The sequence below is a fragment of the Gloeophyllum trabeum genome (genome assembly GCF_000344685.1).
Source record: "Gloeophyllum trabeum ATCC 11539 unplaced genomic scaffold GLOTRscaffold_00003, whole genome shotgun sequence".
NCBI lineage: Eukaryota > Fungi > Basidiomycota > Agaricomycetes > Gloeophyllales > Gloeophyllaceae > Gloeophyllum > Gloeophyllum trabeum.
The window spans coordinates 3,064,911-3,086,515 of NW_006920412.1; the positions used below are offsets into that span (position 1 = coordinate 3,064,911).

At 57.4% G+C, this 21,605-nt stretch overlaps 7 protein-coding genes across 7 annotated transcripts; 1 reads left to right on the forward strand and 6 right to left on the reverse strand.

Moving 5' to 3' along the window:
- Nucleotides 1-1,426: 1,426 nt before the first annotated feature.
- GLOTRDRAFT_127160 (uncharacterized protein) lies at nt 1,427-1,819 on the reverse strand (the record flags this gene model as incomplete). Its single annotated transcript, XM_007865596.1, has 1 exon — nt 1,427-1,819. The coding sequence occupies one exon, from the start codon at nt 1,817-1,819 to the stop codon at nt 1,427-1,429; it is 393 nt and encodes a 130-aa protein (XP_007863787.1).
- A 2,050-nt stretch (nt 1,820-3,869) lies between these two features.
- On the reverse strand, nt 3,870-6,986 carry GLOTRDRAFT_73218 (uncharacterized protein). Its single transcript, XM_007865597.1, has 13 exons — nt 6,687-6,986; nt 6,549-6,610; nt 6,321-6,491; nt 6,083-6,257; nt 5,933-6,021; nt 5,736-5,876; nt 5,435-5,667; nt 5,036-5,380; nt 4,865-4,970; nt 4,747-4,808; nt 4,620-4,698; nt 4,252-4,565; nt 3,870-4,195 (listed from the first exon to the last, which is right to left on the reverse strand). Exons 1-13 carry the CDS (start codon nt 6,875-6,877, stop codon nt 4,136-4,138), a joined length of 2,028 nt encoding a protein of 675 aa, XP_007863788.1. The 5' UTR covers nt 6,878-6,986; the 3' UTR covers nt 3,870-4,135.
- An 89-nt stretch (nt 6,987-7,075) lies between these two features.
- GLOTRDRAFT_137312 (alcohol oxidase) lies at nt 7,076-9,662 on the reverse strand (the record flags this gene model as incomplete). The annotated part of the gene is made up of 12 exons (XM_007865598.1): nt 7,076-7,306; nt 7,368-7,814; nt 7,884-8,063; nt 8,115-8,246; nt 8,300-8,551; nt 8,604-8,751; nt 8,805-8,969; nt 9,032-9,184; nt 9,239-9,268; nt 9,321-9,374; nt 9,431-9,509; nt 9,569-9,662. The coding sequence occupies 12 exons, from the start codon at nt 9,660-9,662 to the stop codon at nt 7,223-7,225; spliced, it is 1,818 nt and encodes a 605-aa protein (XP_007863789.1). The 3' UTR covers nt 7,076-7,222.
- A 242-nt stretch (nt 9,663-9,904) lies between these two features.
- GLOTRDRAFT_73225 (uncharacterized protein) lies at nt 9,905-11,064 on the reverse strand. The gene is made up of 4 exons (XM_007865599.1): nt 10,915-11,064; nt 10,812-10,863; nt 10,441-10,752; nt 9,905-10,380 (listed from the first exon to the last, which is right to left on the reverse strand). The coding sequence occupies exons 1-4, from the start codon at nt 11,010-11,012 to the stop codon at nt 9,994-9,996; spliced, it is 849 nt and encodes a 282-aa protein (XP_007863790.1). The 5' UTR covers nt 11,013-11,064; the 3' UTR covers nt 9,905-9,993.
- A 3,128-nt stretch (nt 11,065-14,192) lies between these two features.
- GLOTRDRAFT_57794 (WD40 repeat-like protein) lies at nt 14,193-15,698 on the reverse strand (the record flags this gene model as incomplete). The annotated part of the gene is made up of 7 exons (XM_007864959.1): nt 15,586-15,698; nt 15,454-15,522; nt 15,293-15,397; nt 14,888-15,233; nt 14,717-14,837; nt 14,509-14,660; nt 14,193-14,437 (listed from the first exon to the last, which is right to left on the reverse strand). Coding segments are annotated over exons 1-7 (1,056 nt in total), but the record flags the coding sequence as incomplete, so codon positions are not given.
- A 981-nt stretch (nt 15,699-16,679) lies between these two features.
- GLOTRDRAFT_35388 (uncharacterized protein) lies at nt 16,680-18,532 on the reverse strand (the record flags this gene model as incomplete). The annotated part of the gene is made up of 2 exons (XM_007864634.1): nt 16,680-16,899; nt 16,953-18,532. The coding sequence occupies 2 exons, from the start codon at nt 18,530-18,532 to the stop codon at nt 16,680-16,682; spliced, it is 1,800 nt and encodes a 599-aa protein (XP_007862825.1).
- A 1,942-nt stretch (nt 18,533-20,474) lies between these two features.
- GLOTRDRAFT_110303 (uncharacterized protein) lies at nt 20,475-21,036 on the forward strand. Its single transcript, XM_007865600.1, has one exon. It carries the CDS (start codon nt 20,514-20,516, stop codon nt 20,955-20,957), a length of 444 nt encoding a protein of 147 aa, XP_007863791.1. The 5' UTR covers nt 20,475-20,513; the 3' UTR covers nt 20,958-21,036.
- Nucleotides 21,037-21,605: the final 569 nt, after the last annotated feature.

A 21,605-nucleotide genomic window follows, 5' to 3' on the forward strand; every position in this document is an offset into this window, starting at 1 on the left:
CTCAAAAGTCTGAACCTACAGAGTTGCACGTTGCGACCCACTTGCGACCCGCAGCTGAGAACGAAGTTGCTGCAACTTCGGGATCGTTGTTATCCTCATGCTCAGACAGAGTCGGGCTTCAGCCTTTCCATACACGGTACCGTCGACTGCGCGACAGCTGCAGTCTGCAGCGCGGCTCAGGTCAGTACAAGATAACCTGAAGACGATTTACCTGCAGGTTTCGGGGATGCTCCACCGCCTTTGCCACGTATACTGTCCAGGAGCTTTCTAACAGTTCGAGCTCAACACTGGCAGCATGATTAGAGACGAGGATATCCAAGCGTGGACGCGAGGCCATGTCGAGATCCTATACTATCCAATGGGCACCGCTCGGATAGGCGACTATGTGGACGAAGAGGGAAGCATGGTTCACCCCGAGCTAAAAGTGCATGGCATTGATGGATTGAGAGTAGTCGATGCATCCCTGTTCCCTGAGCCACTTTCCGGACATCCGGTACGTGTTTACTATAGAACCATTCCTCCAGGTGAGTATTCACAGGGCACTATTCGTGACCTTCCCTCCCTGCAGACAGCCACAGTCATTGCATCGCTGAGAAGGCTTCTGATACGATCCAGGATGTTTCAGGTTCTCCTGCAGCGGGTATATGACGATGTGTAGCTCCAGTGCCAGTAATATGATCGGATCTTCTGAACAATGACATCCCGTATTCGAGCTTACACGGCATGGGGGGAGTTGCACGTAAGACGAGATCCCAGTCGTGTCATCTGTGATCTATGTCATAGTTCGACGCCAGCCGTATCATGATCCTAATCCGAATGCAGAGGCAATGCCGTAACCGAAGTTCCCTTGCCCCGCGCGGAACTCCTAGGAAATAACAGTGGGCCGCCACCATGGAGGGAGCTCTCATTTGCGAGGCCTGAGACACAGATGGCTGAGACACAGATGGCAGTAAGATATGTTCAATCTTGCCTATAGCGCAGTCATGTCTAGTCGGAACGGCTTAGGCTCGAGTCCGCGCAGCTCTCGAGGCACAGCGACAAGGCATGTACATGAGAGGCGGGGGTCGCGCACTTTAAAACCAGCAACTATTGCCCAGGAGGAAATCACGCGCCCGAGAACCTACCTCAAGCTTGCTGTTGAGGTTCTCTACGCGATTCCGACCTTTCTACTCACGTCTTCGCCATCTGTCCCTCGTCGCAGGCACGATATACCAAGAAGTTACATTCATATACATCAGGCTCCATTTCTTTCGCGAGGCTAAGAACTACGTCTGCATTCCATGTATGCTTCCCTTATTTGCTACCACATGTTATATCCGCGGCCCATGATCTTATGACAATACAACAAGAGTCAGATCTTTGTGCGGCATGCGCATCAGACCTTAGCAGAACTGAAGACTGGACTAAAACTGCGTACCTTTAATCATTACTCAGCAGTGGACCAATTGCCGCTTCCCTGAGTGTTGGTCTCAATGCTCGAATTGTCATCAATCACAATGACGACCCCGTTGTCGAGAACGATTACGATGCACGTGTTGACACCATGAACTTTGAACCTCCTGTAGCCCGTAAGCTCGCTCTCCTTGGTGTAGCTGACTTGCGCGGTCACAGGTTTGAAAGTAGGAGATGTGATCTTGACATCTGCGCTGCCCTCGAATTTCTTATTGATGTCGGGGAAGACGATCGTGAAGGATTGGCCATCTGCGGACGATGCTTTGCCCCACTCTGTCTTCTCGTGGCGACAGATGTTCACACCCTCACTCTCCAGGCTCTTCAGGGCAGCTGCGAATTTGACACGGTGAGCTTCCAAGTTGGACATCGCGCTGGCACACCACTTCAGTAAATTGATACATGAATCGATGATAAAAGCTGTGAGCATACCTCGAATGCGGTTGCTGGCAGACTGGTTTTATGGGGGATCGATTGCAGGAACACTGTGCTCCGAGCGTTCGCTCTCTGGCCCAGCCGTCCTTTTTATACCAGCCTGACTTGAGGGTAAGAAAATTGGCTCACATAGGTGAATCGTAACTTTGGCCCAAACGTGACAATATGAAACAGCTGTCTATGTTTGCTATCGCACTGAGTGCGGAGCCAGGACTTTGAGTCAGGGTCTATTGAGTTGACCTCTGATCCTCAGACCACGCCAGACACATTCATGGCGAGAGCATGCTACCGACTGGCATCTCCGTTGATCGTTAGAAGACCTGTCAGAAGCTTCATAAGGTATTCGTGCCATTGGCGGCAACTCGGTTTGTCTCATGGAGGCATTGAAGGGGTACCGTGATAGTCAGCAGACGGATGAGTGAGATAGGTTCTGACAGAAGGAAGCACCTTGTACAGTCGTTCTAGAGTTCGGGCGGTACAACATGACAAACCAAAGCGGTGGTATGGATGAGAACCGCCGATGGCTCGGGAAGAGCGAGAGTAGTCAGACGCCAGGTTCCCCGCAGGTTGATGACAAAACCATTGGTAGACACCATACCTTATAATATGAATATCATTGTCTCAGTCGGTTGGTAGCGGGGGACATCCAGAGTGTCCTGCGACGGATCCGGATTATCTGCCACGCGAAATCATTAAGTATGGCCCTCGCGAAATCCGCTCGAAAGCAAGACGGTGTAATCGAGACTCACATGCGTACTGGGGTGCACATGGAAACCCAATTGTCATGCCGATCAATCAACTAGCAGACGCCCATGACGGATGTTTGTAACCTCCGCATGCTCAGTTATACAGGGATAGAAAGATAAACCAGCACAAGTCTGGAAGGATCATTTTCCAGACATGAGCATGTGGCCTCTGAAAGACCGCCTAGTACCCTAAAATGCAGCAGTGGATCCTTGGAAGATGGCGCTAAAGTCATTCCTACCCTGCATTCAGATTTATCCCGCTGAACGTGCTATTCGTCGTCCGCAGGAACCGCCCTGTTGCACAGCAACTAGTGAGCCAACCGAGCGAACAGCGCCTGTGTGGCCTTCCGAACGACACTGAATTGGGCTCTTTCTCCAGGAGGCTGGAACACCAAGATCGCCGTGCTGGAGAGTCACACCCTGAGGACATGCTTTTGTGGGCTACCACTGGATAATCACTTGGGTCTCACCACTATCGCTGGCTTTGAAATGTGTATCTCACGGGCGAAAACACAGTGTCTCTGAGTTAAGCGGCGCCAGCGCATATGACGGAGCCGAGTTCTATTAATTAAACGTCAGCGATACTTAGTTGAATAGTTCTGCTGGTGGAAGAGACGGAGCGCCGGACCTGGACCCGGCATCGGCTGGGGACACCCTTAAGTCACATCCTGGTATTCCCAAGCTCCTTGAATCATGTACACGTCGGCCCGGAAGACAATGGAGTGCTGAAGCCCTCCCCCCTGATCCGGCCCGACTAGGCAATGGCAATCGTTATGAGATGAACTTTATCTTTGACTTGGTGTGACTGCTCAGCGCTCAGCGTACTTCGGTAATAATTCCAGCTCGTTGCAGAACGATAGACGCACCTCAAAATCCCGCTTTACAGGCTGTTCCAATACCAAACACTCATAAAGTAAACATGTACGGATAGACGACTGCTTGAAAACATGACAATTACTCGTTCGAGATCGTTAGCGCCGAGTTTCCCACCAACAGACGCCTCGAAAGTGGAGGGGCGGCTGCGGGGTACCCTCCTGCCGCATTAGGTGATCTTCATTGGCAGGTGCCCCAAGAACAAGAAGTTGAGGTGCCTCTATCTTGCTGCGATCAGGTGTCAGTGTTCAAAGAGCAGAGGCAGTGGTCATAACTCGAGTGGTGACCGGATGTCGGAGCTGCACCACCCGCTGAGACTGATCAAAGAAACACAATACGAGAGCACGTTTGTGTCAATGCATGATTGGTGCATATTACTGGGACTGCTCGTACAAGTGGCACTCAAGAACAAGTTCGAAGACCGTGGAATGGAAGCTTAATCAGATACGGCGCACCCCTTGAACAAACATGGATGACTCTTCCATACCAATGGAGTTCCCTGTCTGGCCTCGAACCATAACTTCAATATATGATATCGACATAGAGCTCCTGCAGCATTACTGCGTCCTGTACCTATGTCAGCAAGGACTACAGGTCGCGGGGACCAGCGGAATAACCTATATATGCCGATTTCATAGGGCGTCGAAATTGATATGATGCGACGCTCTCCTCCGCTCCAGCTCGTCCTCCCTCTGAGATAGTAGGAGAGAGTAAGCTCCGGCGGACGGGCGTAGTGATCGATACTCACTTTCTCGTTCAAATGCAAAGCAAGTACGATCACGCCGAGGATGATAGTGGCCACAACAACCGTCACAGTAACCCAAGGTATCCATTCGCCGGGTCTCAAGTATAACTCCCTCTTCCATACATCTTGCCCTTCCGGTGGCGGGATGATCACCACCTTGGAATTCGGGATGACGCCTTCCATGTTAATGTAATGTTGCGCGGTGTGCTTGGTCGAACCGACGAAAAGGTTCTCGATATAATTATTCGTGCGCCCGAGACCGAAGTACGAGTACGGCGTCATTAGAGCTTGATAAGACGTTTGCGGGAGCTGGCCAACTGCGCAAGCTCTTCAAATCAAGGTCAGATCGAGAGAAAGATGAAGAGACCGACCTTGTGCGGCAGACCGACGTCCGGACGTGTCGAGTACGGTATACTTGTAAGTAGCGCCGGAATAGCTTACACCAAACGGCTGGAACCAATGTCAGTGAAGGCTTGACCCGTCGTACGAGAGACGCACATGGTAGCGTGCGGTGCCATTCGGGGTCGTGCACCAGCCGCTGTTGCAAGCGCCGTTCAAGACTAAAACTCGGCAAATGAGCCGCTGCCCGGGGTCTGTCGTCTAGATAGCGACGCACCGATCGCCTTCAGAAAGAATGCGTCGTAGTAAAAGTTATTCTGCACGAAGAAAACATTCCCCTGCCCCTGTTCGCCAGTCCTCTGGACCATAATATCCAGCGTGCCCTACGAACCGAAGCGCGTCAGTCCCACATCTGCATTTCCCCCAGCACGCAACTTCGGGTACTCACATCCTCATCAACATCCAAAACAGCGACGCCCCTCGCGTCCTTGACACTATCCAGCGTCTCCGCGCCCTTCCTCACGACCTTGAACCCGCGCCGTCCCTTCCCGTCCTTGTCGCACCCAGCCACGCCCTTCGCACACGGCATGCTCAGCACCAACTTCGGTGTGCGGTCCGGCGCAGCAGCCGGCCCGGCGGGCGGGGGGACGACGACGGCGAGGACATCCGGGAAGCCGTCTTGATCTGTGTCGGCGAGTCTGAGGGGGAGGGGGAGGGCGGGTGTGGAGGTCTTGTCTAGGACGAGGAGTGACGCGGAGGGAAAGAGGGCGGAGACGGGGAAACGGACAAAGGCCTGTAGGATCGGACTTTAATCCGTGTTCCCCGGGGAAGCGAATGCAAGACTGACGTCGTTACCGCTCCTCTCGTCAAGGTCATACATAAAATCTACGTCGGGCGTGCACAGCTCTTCCGGGGGCCGACACACCCTACGTCCGTTTTTGATACCAGAGTCTGTAGTAGAAGCACATAGGGGGAGCTGCTTGTTATATGCAATGTTGATGTAGCAGTCCGTCCCTACACCCGTGATGCTCGAGACGTAGGAGCAGGTGGGGAAGATCATGTCTATAGTCCCGTCGCGGTCTGTAGTTCTCCAAAGTGAGTACCTCTGAAATGGCCGAAGGGTGCCAGGCGTGAGCTGGGTTACGTACCAATGTCAGCGAAGGAGATGGCTTGCACCCCTGAGGGCAGACGGCCAAGTCGTTCCAACGCAAAGCCAGCGTCTTTGTTATTCACCCATATCTGGTAGTACTTATCGCCCGACTTGGCGTCGTCGCAAACCAAAAAAAGATCTGTAATTCGGTTACACTGCTTCTGTCAATATACCCCGGATGCAGATGGCACTGACCTGCTAGGCAGTCTCCGTTCAGATCCACGACCGCATTGCTATGCGGGTTGGCCAGCCGGCACTGTGTGCCGTCGAACTGCGGATCTACACTGATGCGAGTCGCGTTCAGACACAGCGCACACAGGACTCCTCAGACAGAGGGGCACGTACACGTCAAACATGCTGCTCCGCGGATCCGACGCGTTCCACACGTTCCGCCACACCTTGAAAGCGCCGTTGCCCCCCGACGCGACGCCGAACAGGTCGATCTTCATGTCCCCGTTTGCATCGATCGGGACGGGCTGCTGGAGGGTGGACGGGGGGAGGGCTATCGGGCTGGCGGTGTCTGCCCAGAAACCCGCTTCGGAGTAGAATCACATCATCGACACAAAGTAGACTGAAGGCTTACCAAATCCCCCTTCTATAGACGACATGTACACAGACATGTCCAGCCGGCTGCCCTGGCCGTGGCTCATGACCAGCAGGTCGAGCCGCCCATTCTGCGTGTAATCTCCCGGCACGACGTTCTGCACTCTCTGAGGATGCGTGAAGGTCGCCGAGCGGCGAAAGACGTAGTCCTCTGTTGGTCCAACGAATCCTGAGGTCATGCGTGTGATCTTCATACCATCTCGCTTACCGTGGTTCCAGAGGTACACGGACAGCGTCCGCTGGTCCGAACCGAGGGCGAGTATATCGAGGCTTCGCAAAAATCCCGCAATGTCAATCACCGTCCGTCCTCGAGGGTGTATATACCACAGTATATAGCGGTACGTACAACTGATCCCCATTAAAGTCCCCGAACGCAATCACCCTCCCGTCGACATCCACGCCCATCTTCCCAGCCTCCAGCAGTGCATTTCCGGTGTATCGTTTCGGTGGGAAGGGCCATATTGAGTGAGAAGGGGCAGGGAAGGCGAGGGCGAGGAGCAGAAGGGATGTCGGTAGACAGGATTTCCAATGAACCATCGTGTGTCGAGCAAAGTTGCTCAAAGGGACATTATAGGTTAGTAATTTCGTGCGTCCGCGCGGCGAGAGCAAAAGAACCCGACACAAGCAGAGGATATATATCGAGCGCAAGTACAGAGCAAGGCGCGACAGTTGGCTGCGACGCGAGCGAATCACATGTCGCGCAATCACCTACATACCTCATAAGGAACAACCAGTCCGAATTTGGCATATGTCAGAATTTGTGGCATTCGCCGCGTCTTCCGCAATGAAGAAATCGTGAAAAGTACTCGAATAAAAGATGGATCGCCTGGCAAATATACCACCACAGCTCCCTTCACTACCCTACAACAGCCCTCACCGTCGTTACGAGTCTTCTGAACATCTGAATCTCCACTCGTCCCTAATCATCTCCGCCGCCTTTTCCGCCACCGCCACAACCGTCGCAGCCTACAAACGTCAGCCACCATAGAGATTCCGATAACTAAATTCTAAAAAAAGCACGACATACCGGATGCCCCGACGTCGGCTCGGGAAACACCGATGCATCCACCACCCTCAAGCCCTGCACACCATGCACCCGCAGCGCCGCATCCACCACGCTCCCCTCCTCCCCCTCGCCCATGCGCGCCGTCCCCACGCAATGATACAGCGTCTCCGCGTTCCCCCTGATCCACTCCTCGATCTCCGCATCGCTAATCCTCTCCGGGTCCGCGTCCCCCGGGTAAAACAGGTCGGTTCTGTCGAGGCCGGCGTGCGCAGCGGCGGGCCGGAGGTCGAGGAACGCCTGCAAAGCCGGCGCGCGCGCGATGCGCAGCGCGAGCCGCACGCCGCGCGCGAGGACCTTGATATCGTTCGGGTGCGCCAGGTAGCCCGGGTCGATCGCGGGCGCGGCGAACGGCGCCGCGCCCGCCAGGCGCACCCGCCCGCTCGACAGCGGCCTGAGGAGCGCGGGGAGCTGTGCGCCCGCGTGCGGAACTCAACCTAGCGCCAGCGGGGGAGGGGGGCAAGGACGCGGGGCACTCACGATGGTGTAGCACTCCGCCCCGGGCGGCGCGCTGCGGAACCCGTGCTGCAGGAACGCGAGCGGGCCGGACATCAGCTCGACGTCGGGCGCGCGGGGGCCGGAGGTGTTGTCGATGAGCTCCTCGTCCGATGCGTGCAGCGCGCGGTCGTCCGCGCGGAAGAACGCGGCGACCTCGCCGACCTACGTTTCGTCAACGCAACCGTCACGCGGAAGGGGACGACGAGGACGCACGTTCGACGTAGCCGGCCCCGTACCGGTGAGGAACCACCGCGCGAGCGCGGGGAGCGACTTCACGGGGTGCGAGAGATAATCCAAGCTCACGCCCTTCCTTGCGCGGAACGTAATCGCGCCCGTGACAAGATGCTGCGCCCAACGTCAGGTATCTACGCCCCCATTCTGAAGACAGCTGCCCTTACATCCGTCAGGTTCTTCCCGACCGCGGGGAGGTGCTTGACGACCTCGATCCCGAGCGGCGCGAGCTCGTCGCGCGCGCCGATGCCGGAGAGGTTGAGCAGGTGCGGGGTGTTGGTCGTGCCCGCGGAGAGAATCACCTCTCTGCGGGCCACCATCCGGAACCGCGGGGAGCCAGCGTCCCTGGCTACCTCGACGCCCACCGCCCTCGGTTCCTCGCCCGACTCTGCGTCTGACGAAAAGAGTACGCGGGTCGTCTGTGCGCGCGCGAGTCAAGTTCAGGGCATGGCGGATGGAAGAGCGGCTTACGGTCGTGTTGATGAGAACGGTGAGGTTCTCCCGCGCGAGCACCTCATCGGACAAATACGCGGTCGCGCTCGAGCTGCGCCTTCCCTGCGCGTCAATCGACGTGACGAACTTTGTCACCCCGAGGCTCCCCCGCGGCGTGTTGATATCCCTGCCCATCACTTCTCTCTCCTCCTTTCACTATCAAAAGGGAGACCGACGCACGGATTGTACGCCAACCCGACCTGCTTCGCGGCCTCGATGAACGCCCCGCACACGGGCGCGAGGTAGCTATACGACGTCTGCCATAATCCCTTATCCCCGCGCTCGTCGAGCCTCACCTCGGGGTAGAGGACGTGCGGCGTGAACCGCTCCGCCTTGCGGAAGTACCTGCCCGCATGCAAGCGCCGTCATGATGACGCACACGGAGTCTGAGGTTACGGAGGACGCACGGGGAGAAGTCTTGGTAGCGCCACCCGCGCGGCCAGCGGTCAAAGTCGGAGGGGGAGCAGTGCTGGTACATCATGGCGTTCATGGAGGAGCACCCGCCGAGGATCTTCGCGCGCGGCCAGAAGAGCGCGCGCGAGCGCAGGTGCGGCTGGGGGCTTGTGCTTCAGGTCAGCGGGAGAAATAATCGTAACGGGGAACGGGCGGCGTACACGGTGTGGTACGCCCAGTCCGCTTTGGTCCTGCGTGCATACAACGATAAAGTCGGAATCAGGTGGGCCGAAGGGAACTTACTTGAACAGCTTCGCAAACGCTATCGGGATCTTCGTGAACAGCTCGGTGTCGTGTCTGCGCCGCCGCTTAGCTGCGCCTCTCGCGCTCGCTCGCTCGCTCGACGGACTCACCTTCCGCCCGCCTCGACGAGCAAGACGCGCACGCGCGGGTCCTCCGACAGCCTGCTCGCGACCACGCACCCCGCCGTGCCTGCAGTAGCAATCCAATCAGCACCCAGATTCGACATAGATCATCTGCACAGCCTCCACCTCCGCCGATCACGATATAATCGAACGTCGCCCCGTCCAGCGTCCCCGGATCCGTCTCGTACGGGCTCGTACTCGCGCTGAGGAGGTTGCCCATCGTTCAGAAGCACAGAGCCAGCAGGGGGAGCGGGTGGGCACCGGCTTATATCCCATGGCATGTTATTATCAGATGGCTTGGACTGCAATGCCGTGATTCCACGATGGGCTCCCGTGGACTCTGGCGTGGAACGAGGCAGGTGTAGCGTTCCAGAAGGATAAATTAATAAGGGACGTGTTCGCTTGGCGTCGGCGAGGATGATCGTGCGTAGATCATACGCAGATCTGCTTCCATTAATGTGCTCGGGACCGATTGCTTAATGGATAGAGCGAGATATCACCATCAGCGCTGTACCTAAATACATGCATACGATAATGTCAATCACAGCGGATCACGCCTCCTTCACCACCCTCCACACCACCCGCCCATACGGCGTCTCCTCGCTCTCCCCGTCCCCCTTCCCGCCCTCGCCCTCCACAACCCAAAACGCCACCTCGTACAGCCCCGCCCCGCGCTCCCTCAGGTACCCCTCCTCCTGCGCGTCCCTGGGCGCACTCACGACGAGCACCGGGTCCGGGATCGAGTGAGCGGCGGCGGTGCTTGCGAGCGTCCACGAAACGTCCGCGCCTGGCTGGGAGGACACGGGCGGCGACCCGACGACAGTCGTGTACTCCCTCGTCAGCGCGGGTATCCCCGCCTCTTCCGCGAGGACGCGCACGTGCGCAACGCCCACCGCCCCATTCTCGTGCACGGCATTCCCCTCCGGCTCCAGCGGGACCTACACACCCAATCATAAGCCCCCGCCCCCACCCTCCCACAAACAAACCCGTATACGCACCCTCCACCCCCTCGGCGTGACATCCCCACAGAAAAACGGCCACACGCCCCTCCTCCCCGCACCCCTCGGCGCAGTAATAACCCACTCCACCGCCCTTCCATCCGGGCGCTCCCTCCCCCCGCGCACCTCCCCCTCATACACCACCCCGCTCCCCTCCTCCCGCGCGCGCGCATTCACGATCTGCGCGACCGACCGAGCAGACGACCCGAGGAACGCGTAGTCGATCCACCCGGGGCGCTTGCTCCCCCAGGGGTGCGAGCACGGCGCGCGGGCGAAGGAGACCAGCTCGACGTACGCGCCGTCTCGCAGGACCTGCAGCACGCTGGGTTAGAGAGGCCGAAGGTAGCAGATGTAGGCACGAGTGTAGTTACTACGAGCGCGTTGGCGGTCAACCCGTCCGCGTGCGTCCCGCCCGGTACGACCCTACAGCGGAAGCGTCAGCGCACCCAGTCATATAGTACGATCGACGCGTACGTGAATCCGAGCTTCTGCCACTGCTCCGCAGCCTGCGCGACACTCCCCGACGGGGTGAGGTGCACGATGTGGTCCAGCACGTTAGTCGGGTGGGCCATAGCGGTCGGGCGTGAGCGGTGCTCCGAGTCCTGGCATCCAGGAATCCTGAATACATGCGCGAGGTGGCGACATCGTGTGAACGCAAGAGCACATACAAGAATACAAGCCCAGAGCTCGCAGCGGAGAACCGGCCCGGCTCCCCGTGCAGAGTCCAACAGAGAACAACGTGAGCGACAACCAGGACAACATACTACATAGACCAGAACTACTACACCCATCCCGTTGATACCTACTCTTCCTTGGTCCCCAGCGGCTCCCCCACCCCTCTCCTAGTCGTCCCAAATACACCCCCTTGCAACGGCATGCTGAATCTCACTGCGGGATCTGCGTAGGGCATAAGGACGTACGTCGTCGGAAATAGGACCAAGCAAAAGCACTGCGCACCGTGACTCCAGGGCTAGGGTACCAAGCGCCCTCTCCCTCAGTGTTGCCGCCCACGACGCCGGCCCCCATGCCAAGAATAATCGTAATAGTCACGGGCTTTACCAGTAGCTGCCGCTTGTCATCGAAGATGACTTTGCCAACGCCAGGCGCCTCCGAAACGACTTTAAAGCGCTTCACACCCTGAAGCTGGTTTTCGGTCGAACACGTGAGTTGCGCCTTCGCTTCGGTGGGTGCTGGGAGGAACTGCGCGAGAGCGCTGCCTTTGAAGGTGTGGCGCCCAAGTTTGGCGGTGAAGGACTTGCCGTCGTCGGACGATCCAGCGCCGTCCAACTTCACCGTCTTCGGTGGACCTATAATGTCCGCATCCTCCTGTTCCAAGCTCGTCAGCGCAGCGTCCGACTCCAAGTCAGCATCGCCGCCTGACTGTACCTTCGATTCAGACATGATGCTGGCAGCCGCGTCAGAACACCGGCGCACGAAGCCACGACGAAAGTCGTGCACCTACCTCAGACGGGGGTGCTCGCAAGACTGTTCGACAAGTGGGTGCGCACAGGAAGGCTGCGCGCTGGCTCTTCCTCCGCGTACAGCTCGCCTTTTATACCGTCCTTGCTCCAGGCGACCTCGTCGCTTCGGCACAGAAGCGCCACTCCGAAACGGCAGACTATGTTTGCTATCGCACATCGCGCTCACCTGGGCCTCTGAGTCAGGGTGTACGAAGCTGGCCGTAGTCCTCATGACCATTGACCGCGCCTGGCAGCACGATCGTGCTCCCGAACGACATCCCTCTCCGTCGATCGAATGGGCGCTCGTCAGAGGCGCCCAAGCCATCGAAGAGGATTCGTGTGTATGTGTGAGTGAGTGAGTGAGTGATGACTGATAACTCGGCTGTCCTGTGGAGAAAGCAAAGGGAGGAGCCCGTGATCAGGATTCAGCAGACGCATGGCTTTTTGCGACCAGCCTGAGATGCACTCATCCAAAGCTATGTTTCCCCTTCCTGGACCCGTCGTTCCAGAGCGGCATCCCAAGCCAACACCCTGGAACAGTTGAAAACCGCCCCTCGCTCGGGCAGAGCAAGAGCGATCAGACGCCCAGTTTCCCCCAGGATCAGTAGTTTCTGCACACACCACACATCCAACACAATCGCATGGGTCGATTCCCGGCGGTACGTTGCCAGGTCTGACATTCAGAGCGTCCAGCGACCCGATACGGCTTTCTGTCACAACTACGGCCCTCTCAGAATCTGCTGGAAAGGCAAGACGGTGTAACTGAGACTTACAGGTGGTATACGAAATCCTAGATCTCATGCTGATCGATCAATTCGCAAAACGCCCATCCCGGGCGTTGGGCTGTAAGCTCCGCGTACTCACTTATTCAGGGACAGGAAGATGAACAAGCGCAGAAAAGTCTGGACTTGAGTCTAAAGGGCCTCCGAAAATCGCTTAGTACCCCAAAATGCAGCAGTGGATTCCTGGAAGATGGCGCCAAAGTCAGACCTACCTACCTCGCATCCGCCTCTCCCCCGCCGAAAGCGCGATTATCATGCGGTTGCCCACCCATGTGCAGCACGCAACTGGAAGAACAAGCCAAGCTTCCACCTCAGTGGCTTCCCGGACGACACTGCATCGGCCTCGTTTCATGGAAGATCTGAGTCAGGTCAGAACGCTGGCATGTGCGTTGACACTAAGACCGCCGGCCACCGATGTATAATCAAACCGTGGATCTCAGGACTATCGCTGGCTCCAAAATATGTATCCCACGGGCGGAAAACACAGTTTCTCTCAGTTGGGCGGCCCAGCGCATATGACGATGAAGGCACCGCACTGGGGTAACTATAAGACGGCGCGCTTTGCGCAGAGTTCTGTCAAACGAACGTCAGCTCGTGGAACAGACATAGCGCCGGACCAGACGTCAGCCGGGGACATACTCATTCGGTTTTCTCAACATCATTGTCACATCTACACATCGATCCGTGAGTTAATGGGGTCCAAGGAACACTGGTACTACACTTACCTGGGAATCGAAGCCCTCCGGACAGAGGAACTCGTGACCATGGTTATGAGAAGAACTTCATCTTCAAAATAAGTTGTCGTGACTGTTGAGCGCTCGCTATACTTGGTAACAATTCAGTGTTCAAGGAGCAGAGGCGGTAGTCGTGACTAGTATTGCAGTCTACAGTGCCAGCACGGAGAATAAATGGAACCAACGGAATAACCCATGTATGTCAGCTCGCCCTCTCTCTGAGACATAGTTGGATAGAGTAAGCTCCGGGGACGGGCATGACAATCGACACTCACCTTCTCTTTCAAAACGCGAAGCAAGTACAATCACGCCGCTTCCGTATCGATGTAATGTTGTGTAGTGTGCTTCGTGGACCCGACGAAGAGCTTCTCGATGTAATAATTCATACGTCCGACACCAAAGTAATGTCCACTCCGTCAATACCTTCCACCTCTCCTCGGCCCCCACCGACTTCCCTGCCTCCCCCCTCCCCCTCTCCCGCCACCCCCACGACCACCCCCATCCCACTCCTCCCCTCCGGTCGTCCCGAACACATCCTCCTGCGACGGCAACGGCCCGCCCTGCCTTCCCTGCACCCCGCCGCCTCCTGCCTCCCCCACAAACCCAAAGCCCGGAACATAATCATCACTCTGCTCCGCACCCCCCGGCCTCCCCGCAAACCCAGGCGGCGGCCCCTCCTCCTCCTTGCCCCAGCCCCCAAACCCAAACCCGAACCCTGGCACCGCCGCCTCCTCCCCCGCCTCCTCCTCGTCGTCCAGCGGCTCCGCCGCGCGCTGCTCGCCCGGCCGCTCGCGCGCCCAGAAGCGCGTCGTGTGGTCGTTCGACGCGCTCACGAGCAGGTGGCCCAGCGGGTGGAACGCGAGCGCCCACACGTTGCTGTCGTGCGCCTGCGGGAGCGCCGCGCGCGCCTGGGGCGAGGCCGCCGGGATCGTCGGCGTGGGTGTCGTGAGGTCCCAGTGCAGGATCGCGCCCTCCGAGCCGCCGGTGACCAGGATCGGGTGGATCGGGTGCCAGGTTACCGCTGCGGGGCAGGGGAGGGGAGGGGGAGGTGAGGTGCGAGGGAAGGCAGGAGCGGCGGAGGAAGGGACGTACAGCAGACTTCCTTTTTGTGCCCCTTGAGCACTTTGAACTCTTTCATCGCGCGGATGTCGAACACGCGCACGGTCTGGTCGCGCGACGCGCTCGCGACGAGGTTGCCGTTCGGAGACCACGCGAGTGCCTGGATCGTGTTTTTGTGTTGGTGCCTGTCGCGTAGGGTGTTTAGCTGTGATGAACGGGAGTGCACGCAGAACGTGCTCACAGGGTAGCCAGCGCGGTCCCCGTCCGTGGATCCCAGAACTTGATCTGGTTGTCCTTGCTCCCAGAGACAAGCAGCCCCTTCGTCGGATGCCACTCCACGCACCTCACATCCCACCCATGTCCTACCACACTCCTCAATCTCCTCCTCCACTCAGTTAAAACCCACACTCACCCGTCAACACCCTCTCCTCCCGACTCTCCTCAAACGCCCAAATCCTAATCGTCGAATCATCGCTCGCAGTCGCGAACCGTCTATCATCCGGACTAAAACTCAGGCCCCGAATCGCCTCGCGGTGCCCCTGCCACGCGGCGAGGTTGTTCATGTTCGGCTGGAAGTACTTGATCACGCCGCTCTGGTCCGTGCTCGCGAGGAACGCGCCCGCGTGCGTGAACGTCATCGCGCGCACCGCGCTGTCGTGCGCCTGCAGGATCGTCTCGAAGTTGAACGTGAGCCCGTTCCAGAGCGTGAACTCGCCCGACGTCGAGCCGGTGAGCACGCGCCGCGCCTCGGGCGTCCACTAGGAGACGATGGTAAACGGATGCGAGAGAATGGGTGGGGAGGGGGTGGGGGACGCACCACGACGACGTTCACCGGGCACCGGATCTTATTCGTGGACGTGTGCACGAACTTTGTACATAGGGACGTCGAGGCATTGTCAGGATACGCCTTCGGCGGCAATAACTACAACACCAGTTACTCAGACTCAATTGTGCGGCAGAGAGGACAGACACACGAACGTCGATGATATACGGCAGCGCCGGCCTCACCTGCGGCACATACGTCGGGTTCGGCCTCAGCTTCCGCATCTAAGCACCACCTTTATCAGTCAACCCATCCTGTACCCATTCTCACTGGAGCTGAGCACGTACCAACGCCCAGCGCCCCATACCCCCACCATAATCCACCGTCCGCCGCGGGCGGATCTTCTTCAACGCCTTCCCGTCCACACCCTGCCGCGCAGCCAGCTCGGGGTCGACGTACCGCGCGTCCTCGGCGGGCGGGGGCTGCGGAGCGGAGAGGTACCGCTTCGGCTGCCACGCGTCTGGCGGGGGGTTGGACAGGAAGCTGGTTTGCGGGAGGAGGACGGGGAGGCTTGATGTTGCTGCAGCCATTTGTTTTCTGGACGCGACCCTCTTGAGCTTGAGACCTCCGTGTACTTAGCACAGGTACCGAGAGTTTCGAGTTGAAGCACTAGTTTTCGCCTTCCTTCGAATCTATCCTTGAAGCAGCAGTATCGCGTTTAAATTCGTGTCCTGGATTGGTACTTGCAGGTTGAAGCACAAGCCTCCTTTCGTAAAACTGCCTTCGATCTTCAGTTACTTTTGCTCTAAGTTCGTCGCATTGGCCCAGCTAGAGTACACGTTGCAACAGGCAGAGTAATATTGGGGGGAAAGGCAAGGTATATTGGCAGGCAAGGGCACAACCGGAATGAGCGCCGCCACCGAGTGAAGTTAGCGCTTCGACTTGGATTCCCAGGATGAAGCGACCGTGGAATTGTGGCAGTTGCAACATATCCAATTTGGGAAAATACATTTCATTTTAGGATAGGAGGGCTCAAGTCACTGCGCCTGACACCTTGTGAAAGTCGAACTCGAATGGTAGATACGATACAAATACATGATATATGCAGGACCACCTGACTATAATGATAAATAGTACTGGAAGCATCATCGCCTGAACGTGTGCTGGCCTACCTGCTTACCCCGGGACGGAAAAATACAAATACGAGACACAATTCAGACAAACAAAACCGCCCCACCCACTATCGTACATACAGTATATATTCGGGTCGAATCGTGACAACTCGTCGATGTCCGTAGCGAAGAATGAATCGCGGAAATACGGTATTCGGAGATGCGGGGCGTACTCTAGAGGTCTACTTGTGTGTGTGTCCATGGAATTGAGCATAGGGGCATATAATATGACTTGGGAAGGTTGCATAATGATAATTGAGGCACCTGCGCTAGCAAGCCGCGACACCGCCAGCCAAAGGAGTCGACGAGCCGCTCCTCACGACGTCGTCCATGCTGGCTGAACGAGTCGGAGTAGCGAAGGCGAACGGGGACAAGTTGCTTGGAGGGGACGAAAAGTACCCATCGATGCTGGGATCTGAGTGCGAGCGTGGAACAGTATCAACCGTGACATCGAGGAGCGAGGTATCAGAGCCGGTATAAAAACAGAACCTGAGTCAAAGGTGTCAGCATGGAGAATAAACGATGGAGCTACGAACTCTTACCGGTTCAAGAACGCGCTGTAACTGTTCGATTCGTCACCCTCCCTGCCAGAAGGTGAGGACTCGTATGGTGGAGTACCATCAGGGGATGAAGAAGAGGACGAGTTGGACGGCGACATGATCGAGGGCGTCGACTCATCGCTATTAGTCCTCATCACATGGCGGAAAGCCGTCCAATTAGGAGAGCGCGAGCCAGAGGGACTACGAGGCGACCTACTGACCTCCGCTGCAGTGGGAGGGAACGAGTTGAATCTCTGCAACGGGGATCGGTCGGGCTGCCCAAGTTCGAGAGAAGGCGTAGTAACAATGGGCGTGCCAGGCGGGGTCCTCCTGACTGCCGAAGGCTCCGAGACACGAATGTCAAAATAACCCCGCTGGTGATTCCTAGCGCCAACCTTCGGGGCTTTGACCTTGAACGGCCTGTCCTCGTCCGAGTCGATGTGGTAGGTAGTGGGCCGGAATTCTTCATCGTCAAGCGCCCGAGGGGAACCTTTAGCTAACGTCGCCGGGTCGAACGGATTGCTCGTCTTCTTCGACTGGGCGGCTGCACCAGTGTTCCGCTTCGTAGGCCAGGGAATGGAGTTAGACGAAGTCGAAGGGTACGTGCTCGTCCGCGAGTGCGCGGCCGACGGCGAGGGCTCATCACCCACTTTCCACGGCGTCTTCCACGACGTCGCAAAATCATACCGCGACGACAGCGACTTATCCGACTTGAGCGTGAACTTCGCCCTGCTCGGCTCCTTCGTGGCTTTACCGGGCGCATTGCTCAGGATCGACCCAATCGTCTCGCGGCCTTTCGCGACCTTTTCGAGCTTGCTGTGCAAGTCCGCGCCGTCGATGGGGCTCTTCTCGCCCTCCGAGTCCGACGTAGGCGTCATAAGCGGTTTCGACTTCGAGAACTTCGCCTGGTAATTCGCGCCGCCGTTGTTGTCCCACAGCTCCCGCCCGGCGGACGTGTACCGCACCGCCAGGTGCAGCGTCTTCTGCTCGATGCGCGACAGGATGTCGCTCAGCCGGATCGAGAACGAAAACCGGTCGTACACCCCGCCCTCGATCGACTCGACGTACTTGCCCGTGACCTCGCTCGTCGTCTGCCAATCGTCAAAAGTGAAACGCACCGCCACCCGCTTCTCGAACGCCAGATTCTTAACCTTCACCCGACCTGTTATGGCCGACATCTCCCGCGACAGCACGAGCTCCTCCAATACAACATCCGCGTCCTTGGGGACCCTCTTCGGCATATTAACGACGTGCATCACGAGTACCTTCATTGTCTGCGCCTCGTCGGCGGAGCCGTATATGAACGACGGGAAGTCGCTGTCGCCCTCGCTCGTGTCGGTGGGACTTCCATCCCGCGAGACCGCAAGTGGCTTCTGCTCCGCCAAGAACAACTTCACCTGCGCGAGCTGCATGCTGAAATGCACCGAGCGGTTCGGCGTCGTGGGCTCGCTCTTGGGCACCGGCATATTGGTAACGACGCTCAGGTCCCCGCGTATCGGTCGCTTGTGCGACTTGAGCGACGACTTGACGATCTCCCCCGACTTCTTCCGTATCGTCGGCGTATCCGTAGGTGTGCCGCCCATCGAAACCGCTCTGGTAGCGACAGAGGCGACGCTCTCGATGCTCGTGTCGGCAATCTCTCGCTCCGCTGCAGTGACCGCTTCGCTCTGTATCCTCAGCCGGCTGCTCCCGCTCCTACCCGACCAGGTGTGCCTATGTATCTGGCTCGGGCGCGGAGTCTCCGCATCGGATGCGTTCCCCCTCGACTCCACCTGCGTAGCAGCCTTTTGAATTGGTTGCGGTGTTTGAGAGGATTTAGGGGTCGCGTCCTCCTTCGTGCGCGAAGACACAGGCGAGGGCGTGGGGGTCGAGTCCTCAGGAGGCCAGAGCAGGGGCAGGCGATGACCGCGGACACGCTTCGCGCGGGGCGCGATATTAATTTGTGTCGGCTCAAAGACTATCGACGGGCGCGAGGCAGATCTCTCGTCCGCTGTCGAAGCAGAAGAAGGGCGGGGAAGCGGGGTAGACGACGTCTGTTCGGCTCCTAAGTCGGGGGTTGGCGGCTGAACGACAAGGACAGCCGAGGGCGACTGCACTTTCGGAGGGGTTGTCGCTTGGGAGCGCGTTGACTTCGAGGACGACAGACGGCGGGGAATGGAGGGTAGAGCAGCCCCCGCACTGTTGGAATCCCGGCTGAAAAGGTTCTCCATGGACGGCGAAGATGGGTAAGAGGCGGTAAGCATGTCCGCGCTCGTAAAATTCCAAAGGCGTCTTGATTTACGTGTATATACTGCCCGACCCCACTTCAGCATAAGCCAAAAATAAACTAATTATGACATGGGAGACGTACTTTAAATTCAGGTGCGGCGGCTGATAGTGCAGTTCTGATATCAACAACCCACCGCGGTATGGTAAGAGGATTTTGGGCTATTAAGAGATATAAACGATTGGAGGTGGAAGGGGTATCGCCCTTGAGATGAGGGGGGTAGAATGTACGAGCTATATGACACAAAGGCTTCCGGCCGAGCGTCCGGTAGATTTGACCTGCGCGGTTGGTCAAGGATGAGCAGGATATATCCGGTGACGTCCTGCCGCACGCACCTGGGATGCTTCGTGGCCAGAGCACACTGGGCAGCTTGGGCACGGCAGATAGAGCAGAAGAGACGACGGCTGACGGTCTAATATTTGTAGGCCCAGACAGTGGATGATGTCCAGAGCCTGTCAGCCAGCCGTAGTCCGGATCAGCGGGCCCACTCACGATATGAAGTCGAATCAGCACAAGTCCGGCGTCGTCGCGCACGTCGTCGAGAGCCCTATCTGAAGCGCAAGCGATGCCCAGCAGGCTTTTGTAGAGGCCTGGGAGAGCGAATAAAGGTTGGAAGCTCAGGGGGAGGGCGCCTCGGGCGGGGGCCAAACAGGGAACAACTACCCCGTATGGGGCTTAGCGCGGGAGCACGTGCCACTACAATGCAGGCGATAGGACTCTGTAAACCTTTCCTATGACAGCGGATGCGTACTACATGATCCCATAGAAACAAGTCAATCTCGGTTTCATTTATGTATTGCGGCGTGAGCGATCAGCCATTTCCCTGGTCAGTCGCTGCTATACGCGGCCGAGAACGCGGCTGTCTCAGATTACATTCGGTGCACAGCCGATTTGGCTGACGCTACTGAACGCCAGAGAACCCCGCAATCGTGAGTATTCGAATGCACCAAAGCATGTCTCCTCCTTCCACATCTTCGAACACCGGTGAGTGCGACCCTGACATGGATTTGTGCCAGAATATCTTACGGAACACGCACCCGACGTCCGTTCTTAATCGGATCTTAAAGTAGAGCCACTTCAACGGCCTTGCAACGTCTGTGGTGTCACCACTGGCGTCAGAGTCTGTTCTCGGTGCAAGAGCGTGTCCTACTGCGGTGAGGAGCATCAGCGCGCGGTGAGCGCTTCCCCAATATACTGAACGCCTCGTGACCAACGGGTTCTCTCAGGATTGGCCCGTCCACAAGAGCGGCTGTCGGGCACCCCCATCCCCCGACGGCGCCGTCGTTACAGTGAGAGGAATGCTATTTCCGGCCGACGAGGATGTGCCCCGCCTGGTCGCTGTCCACTGCACAGTGAAGCGTGAAATCCCAGGCGATGACGAAACTATCATGTACAAGCCGGACCTCGCGATGTTTCTGGGCGGCGGCTGCTACGACTACCAATTGATCGACCGCATTGGGCACTCTGGTCGCAAACTCAGGCAGCCCATCTATCATGTTATCCGGGACAACTTCCTTAATGACGGTTCGCCTCCGAACCGTTGCGTTAGGCGCCTTATGCGGGGCAAGGCGCCTCACGCTTGGGCCGGTAACCTGCTTGCCATGAAAGTCGCAGGTACAGGGACCTTCGAGAAGTGGGTTGATATGTCCATGGATGATTTGCCAACCGTGCAAGCATTTTATGAATGGTATCCGGATGAGGACGGAACCTGCGATTCATCAGTAATCTTGGAAGTGCGGTAATGGCGTGTCCTGAACAAAGCGTGTATTTCTAGCATAATGAATGTAAGACTTGTTCCGACCATATTGTCCGTTGATCACCTGAAGTTGTGGTAGACGTCAGATGCAGTACCGAATTGGTGAGTAGTCCGTGGGTCCGCAGAGATGCAATATTTTCTCATAGTGGGCGCTGCTATCGCGCTCGAAGGAGGCATTCAACACGACGAAAGCTATACCGTATAAAGGCGCGTCTGTGAGCATTGATATTATTCCCTCTAAGCCCTAAGCTAACTCTTCGTCCCTCGCACTATCAACTCTCATCTATGGCCAGCTTCAGGGTCACCCACGAACATACACATAGCTCCACAACTCAAATACCCAGCCCAACGATACATCTCATTCCACCGTACCCACCTGACTTGATTTCCGGAGACTTTACTGTCACACCGCTTGTTCAGGATGCCGAGGATCTCCCATGCGGTATGCAAGAATAGCAGATAGGCGCCTCGATAGCCGCTCTTTCAATATCTGTTCTCTCTCCCTCACCGCCATGTCCACACAGATGACAGGGCAACAGACAGCGGACGCAGCGGAGGCTTATCGTTGCAAAGTCTGCAACCAGACACAAGATGTGATGACCTGTTCCCGGTGCAAGGGCGAGTTCTATTGCAG